The sequence below is a fragment of the Propithecus coquereli genome, unplaced genomic scaffold (assembly GCF_000956105.1).
Source record: "Propithecus coquereli isolate 6110/MARCELLA unplaced genomic scaffold, Pcoq_1.0 Scaffold80, whole genome shotgun sequence".
Taxonomy (NCBI): Eukaryota; Metazoa; Chordata; class Mammalia; order Primates; family Indriidae; genus Propithecus; species Propithecus coquereli.
The window spans coordinates 1,356,152-1,362,706 of record NW_012154174.1 but is presented as its reverse complement, the minus strand read 5'-3'; the positions used below and the strand labels follow the sequence as shown (position 1 = coordinate 1,362,706).

Sequence of the window (6,555 nt, the reverse complement as noted above, 5' to 3'; positions counted from 1 at the left end):
GCAGGTAATTAGGTTTAGATGAGGTCTTGAGGGTGGGGCCACCATGATCAGGTAGTGATCTCTCTTTTTTATGAAGAGAAAGAGACTAGAGCTCTCTCTTTGCCTTGCAAAGACACAACGAAAAGACTGTGGTCATTTGCAAACCAGTCATGACATAACTTTCCCCAGAATGAATGATGAGAGAGACAGCAAGACAGAAGTCGCAGCCTTTTATAGTTTAATCTTACAAGCAACATACCTCCACTTCTGCAGTATTCTCTTGGGACAATACGTGCGCATATGAATACCAGGGGTGGGGGTCACTGGTGCCATCTTGGATGACAATGTTACACCGCATGTTGTATCACAGCAACAAATACCCAAATGTACTGTGGCAGAAACTGGTTATTGTCTTCTAATGTCAGTTCTTCCCCTTTTCTATAGTAATAAACCCCTCCTCCCAGTTTTTGGCTGGGCTCTTGGCTGCCTACTTCACTTCCTAGCCCATCTTTGCAACTAAGTGTTGCCATTTTATTAGGGTCTGGCCAAAGGGAAGTAAGAGGAGGTGACGTGCATTCTGGAGCGTGTTTGTTGAAGAGAGGGGCTGGGCCTTCTAGCTCCCTCCGTTCTCCTGCTGGTAATGTAGATGTGTTGATCTCGGACCAGGAGAGCCCAGGTTTAGTCTAGGGCTGACAGAACTGAAAGCTTGGAGCAGCCTGGGTTCCAGAAAAGCGTGGATTTGCCATGCCAGCCTTCTGATCCTTATTTCTGGATTTTTATGAGATATTCTTGTTTAAGGATCTGAATAATATAGGTATATAGAAGATATAATATATGGGGAAAACTGCAACACCCTATTGAAGGATGTACAGGAAGACCTAAGTAGAGACTTTGCTGTGCCCATGTTTGGGGAGACTGAATATCCTAAGAAAGGCAGTTAACACATAAACTTGGTATCTAGATATTAAAGATGGGGTGCAAAGGGGCTTCAACTTTCCCTGAACCTGAACTGTAACATTTAATTAAATAGAAAAATATCTGTAGCAAGTTTGGCAAATGTTAACATTTATTATGTTTGTACAGTGAGTACAAAAGTTTCTCTGACTTTTCTTCAGTTTTGAAATATTTCATAGTACAGAACAATTAAAAATAAATACCTGGTAGAAGAAGATTAAAGGAAAGAAAGAAAAAAAAGAACTACCCTGTGCCTCACTGTGAGGATTACTTATTCTCAACATATTTCCTCAGTTTTTGCTAGGTCTTGCATCTCCTAAAAAGAGGCAGAGATGTGATGAAGGAACATGGGCTTTCAAGACAAACAGGAAATCTGAATTTATATCCTATTTCCCGAGCTTACTGTATGATGGTAGCAAGTCACACAACTTCCTAGCTCCATTTTCTTTTTTGGATAATGGGATAAAATATCCATGGTGGATGACTGTCCTGAGGTCATCTCAGGTCAAGGTTATCTTTACCTATGATGACTGCCATTGATACAACTGACAAAGCTTCTCTCTACACATTTGCAAGATCATAAAACCAAGAAATGCAAAGCTTTTCAGATTGTTTCTGCTTAGTTCTATGGCAGAAATGTCTAAAATATTGCATCAGGGTGTTTTCTTTGCTCTTTGATCAATAATGCTTGTCTACATTTATGGAACCTTATTTGTTTTTTTGTTTTTGTTTTTTTCTTTTTTGCTGTAACTCCTGCAGCATGGAATCTTGTTAAATTTTCTTCAGGTTAATCCTAAACATGTTTGTGGTACTGTAACTCTTCCCATTCCTTAGGTGTGTAAGTAGATAGTTCTGCTCGTTCTGTGGGTGGTGTGTGGTCTTACAGTGTTCAGAGGAATGAGGAACCTTGAGTTTCAGTTTGGTTTTGCCATGGCCCTTAGCTTCAAAGTCATGCCCTTAAGAAGTGTTAGAACTGTTAGTAAATAAATGCTCATGGAATTCTTTGCGATTGGGAGAAAAATGCCAAGCTTGTCTGAAGGTTATTATTCTGTTATGACATCATCATCATCGCCTAATTTGGATGTGAGGAACAGTGACTTTTAAAGGAAAAATGGAATATTCTTTTAGAAAATTTTCATTTGATAAATGTTCCTCAATGCTTGATTTCTAAATATTTCTTCCTGTTTCTCTTTCTCCTGCTAGGAAAGGCACCAATGCCCAGACCTGGCTACAAGCCTCAGGACCCCAATGGCTGCAGCTCCTATTTCCTGGGTCTCAAGGTACCAGAAAGCGTATGTACCACCAACATCACCGTCCTGGTTGATTGGTTTTAACTAAGAGTAATCAGAGAGTCATCACTGATGGGAGTGATAATTTATGGAATCTAGTTGAACAATGTAATTAGGGATTTTATTAATACATTGGATATGGGGGAAGGGAGAGAACTTGCAAAGAAATATCTGATTTCCTTTTCTCAGAGGCAGCTGTCCCTCAATTAAGCCCTTGGTAGTGGATCAGAACTTTGAAATCACCACTGAAAACATCATCTGAGATTAGGGTTTCAAAACATAACTTAATTTGAAATAGATCTGACAAGCTGGATTTATCTGAATTAATGAGCCATTCCAGTGATGTGCTGGAGCCGGCTGGGACTGGCCAGTGAAAGCTGATTGTTATGTGGCTATGACTTTTGCAAGTGGCTGACTTCACACTGACAGCATCAAATCAGCTCTGTGTGGAGTACTGACATCACAGAAATCTGCACACACACACACACACACACACACCCACACACACGTGCTTCCTGCTTAGCATACCACTGACCCTTTCTCAAACTGTTGGCCTGTGCTAAAAACAAGTAATGAATTAATTTCTTTTAAGACTTCTTGGAAGCCTTTTTACCTTCTTCATTTTAGAAAAGAGATTTCATTTAAATGTAGATAGTTAATTCAAAGCCATATCTGAGCTATGACTTTGAATTGTGTCTCAATAAGACTAAACTTCACTTTTCTGCTAATTCAAAGATTTTGTTTTACAATAAGTTTCTAAGCGGCATGTTTATTCTTCTAATTAAAATACCACTCACTCATGTGGCATTTTTGTGCAAATTGTAAAAAGAGTCCCCTTTCCTCAAGACGATTTTCTTCCATCTGTCAGAAATGTATCTTAATCTACTGATTTTGTTAGGAAAAGAAACTTGACTGCCATTGCTGGATATTTTAAATAAATATGTAAATCTGAAATGTCTTGGGGGAAGGTGATATATAATATCTTAGAGGTGGTGCTCTTGTGCATTGCACAACCTGCCCAACTGTGCGCCCAGCCTTATCCGCAGCATCAGTGTGTGGATGGGCACGGAAAAAAGACAATCCTTTCAACTATGTATCTATTTTAGAGAAACCACATATTTTCAGGTAATATATTTTACTTTATATCAATTTAGTAACTATGGAAATGATATGCATTCTAATACTTAGAACCACAATTGTTCAAAAATTTCCAGTTTAGTTGAATTGAATGAGAGCTCAGCTAATTCTCAGTTGCCTCTGTTGTGATGTATTTTTAGTTTTTGGGGTGAGAAATAGGCAAAATAGTTTAGGTATTCCAGATTCTGGCAAATTACCCGGAATGGCAGAGCCCAGGCCTTTGGCTATATTATCTCTTAATATAATAATGGTTTTTTTGGCTTTAAAGGGTCTTTTAAACTGCTGAAGTTCATATTCTGCTTTAGGTGGCTTTGGAATGAAAATTTAAGTAAGAGAACACTTAAGGACACCCAAATGTAAAGGATCAATTACTATAATTGCTAATCAATCCCTATCCATACTCTGAAACCAGATTTTCACAGCATCCATCCAAGCCCACATCTATAAATCAGCAAAACTGCAAAGGACGCTAAGATACTCTACCTACATCCAGGCCCACGTGTTCCCATCTATTTTATATCCCACAGAACGATTACTCTTCCTTAATCACTGTTTTTATCATCTCCCTTCCTTGTTCAAGGTTCTTTATCAAATATAACTAGTTACTTTGGAAGTCAAGGCCCTTCTCCCTAATTAAAAAAAGTTATGCATATACACACATATACATAAATGTTTACGTGCTTATGTATTCCCTGCTCCGACCTTTGAAACTAAGCAAATTGACTTGCTCCCATATGATTTGCTCATTATTTCCTTTCTCTATCTACTGTATTCTGAGTCTACTCTCATCTCTACTAATCCTCTCCCAATCTTCTTTCAAAACCTTCTCAGAAAAAATGTCTATTTGATAACTCTACTTGTGGCATTCTGTGAACTTACTCAGTTTGTACGACAACATTTGCAGTTGCTTATAGAATGATGTGTGTGTGTGTGTGTGTGTGTGTGTGAGAGTGAGAGAGAGATGTGGTTTGACCGTAGTCCCCTTGTGGTCAGGAACTGTGTATTCTATACCCCACTCTCGTCCCCGACACACCCAGATACATACACACACCCTGAAAACAGTGCTGTGTGGGGTGCTGGTGATCTCTTGATGAACTGAGGCTGAATTTTTTTATACAGCTTAGCCTTGGAATCCTTTGCTCAAATAAAATTTTACATGGAAATGTTAACTTAAGTTTTAATCGAATTTGGAAGTCCTGCAGCTCTGCCCTCTTGACTACCCTTCTTGTCTCTATTTTCATTACTGTAGTAGCCTGCAAATTTGAAAATTAATAAAATCTAAAAAAAAAAAGTAGAAATGGGCCAGAGTCACTTATTAAACTAATAACTAAATAACATTAAAACTTAGCATACTGTGACCCTCAGTCTGATGTATTCTACAGTCATTGGTGTTTCTGAATTGATGTGAATATGCAACAGGAATTTGAGACTGAGTAGTTATCAATAATAACTAGGTGGGCAAGGTCGCCTAAGGTCCTTAGCCTAAACGTGGCATTTTCTTCCCTTCCTTTTCCTTTCTTCACTCTTCCCCAGATGGACCTGGGCATTCCAGCAATGACCAAGTGCTGCAACCAGCTGGACGTCTGTTATGACACTTGTGGTGCCAACAAGTATCGCTGTGATGCAAAATTCCGATGGTGTCTCCACTCCATCTGCTCCGACCTTAAGCGGAGTCTGGGCTTTGTCTCCAACGTACAAGGTAGGTATCTTAAGGGCACGTACTTGCGAGCAGGGAGTTTTGTTCCTGTTCTCACACAGAGCTGTGGCCAGAGCCCCTTTATTCAAAGAGCTCGTCAGAGGTCACTGAACGTTCCTTATGGAACGCTGTGACCGTTGCAGGAAATGGGGAAGGAAGATTCTGGGCACTTTTCACTAAAGTTCTTGCTGTCCTGCCCATGAGATGCTGGCATCACTCCTGATGGAAAGGACCACACCAGCGCGTTCCCAGAGAAATAAAAATCTATCCTTGAAGACTGGGGAAAGAGCTGCCCAACTGGCTTGGGTCATCCATTCCACGGTTAAATAATTTTCCATATCAGGAGTTATTCTGTATAGGACCACTTGGTTCAGCTTAAGCCCTTTTCTTTTGTTTTCAGTCATGGTAAGAATTCAAGAAACCTCTTTTTTTGTGTGCAAAGGTCTATATACACTTGATTATAATTATTTTAAACTGCTTTACTACCTAGTTTTTAGCACTGCCTCTTTAATCTCGTTTTCCTATCAATAATTTACCTTCAGAAAAGTTTTTAATCTTTCAGCTTCTGAAGCCAGAGTATTATATCCTTGCATTAGCATTTTATATTTTTAGATGGTAAAAGTTAAAATTCAGGTTTATAAAAAACTGGCTCCATGCCCCAGAGAGTATCAGCAGTAGAAAGACTCTTGGACCTTGTTCATAGGTCAATGTCTAGAGTGCAGTCCTGAAGCGCAGGTGTGAGGGCTTGAGAGTGTGGCTGACTCCCTGGGCCCTGTGGGAGGGGGCATCACTCTATTCTGTTTCTACAAAGGGTGAAAAAATGCCTGCTGCTAATCGAGGGTCAGGTCAAGTTACTTCCTCCAAACAATGTCATACTGATTCTTTCTCCTAAATATCTCTTGGATATCCCACTTGCCTGGTTAACTGCAAATTAACCCGGTCTCTATGCTCCATCCAATCTATCTCCCCATTGAGACCAGATGTGTTTTTACGGAAGTTTTATATGAATCCGATCATCTCCACCCCCAGTTTAAATCACTCAATAGATTCCTCCTCCTTAAGGATTAAATCCAAAATCTGTAGTATGACATCCATGGCCCTTTCTGATTCAGCCCTAGCCTAGCTCTCTGGCGTCATCTTGGTAATTCCTGACTTCTCTCCAGACTCCTGCCATTCCAGACTTCTTGGGTTGATAGCCTGTATCTTTCTGCCCCTGCAGTTCCCTCTGCTTGGTACACCCTGATCATTAACTTTGTTGTTGTTGTTGAAACAGGCTTATTGAGCGATAATCCATGTACAATTTACCCATTTAAATCTTTTTGAAATATGTTCACAGTTAAGCAATCAACCCCACTATCAACTTTAGAACATTTTCATCACTCCCGAAAGGAACTCCACAGCCATTAGCAGTCCCTCCCCGAACCTCCCCCTGCCAGCTTGAGGCAACCACTCATCTATTTTTTGCCTCTGTAGATTTGCCTATTCCAGACATTTCATATA

General features: G+C 39.9%; 1 protein-coding gene across 2 annotated transcripts in view; it reads left to right on the top strand.

The window, feature by feature from the left end:
* The window catches only part of PLA2G12B (phospholipase A2, group XIIB), a 22,953-nt gene that overhangs the window by 9,164 nt on the left and 7,234 nt on the right, over positions 1–6,555 (top strand). For both annotated transcript variants that reach the window (XM_012663229.1, XM_012663228.1), the window contains exons 2-3: positions 2,137–2,225; positions 4,893–5,058. In XM_012663229.1, the coding sequence (XP_012518683.1) occupies positions 2,137–2,225; positions 4,893–5,058 (255 nt within the window). The remainder of the gene's footprint in view (positions 1–2,136; positions 2,226–4,892; positions 5,059–6,555) is intronic.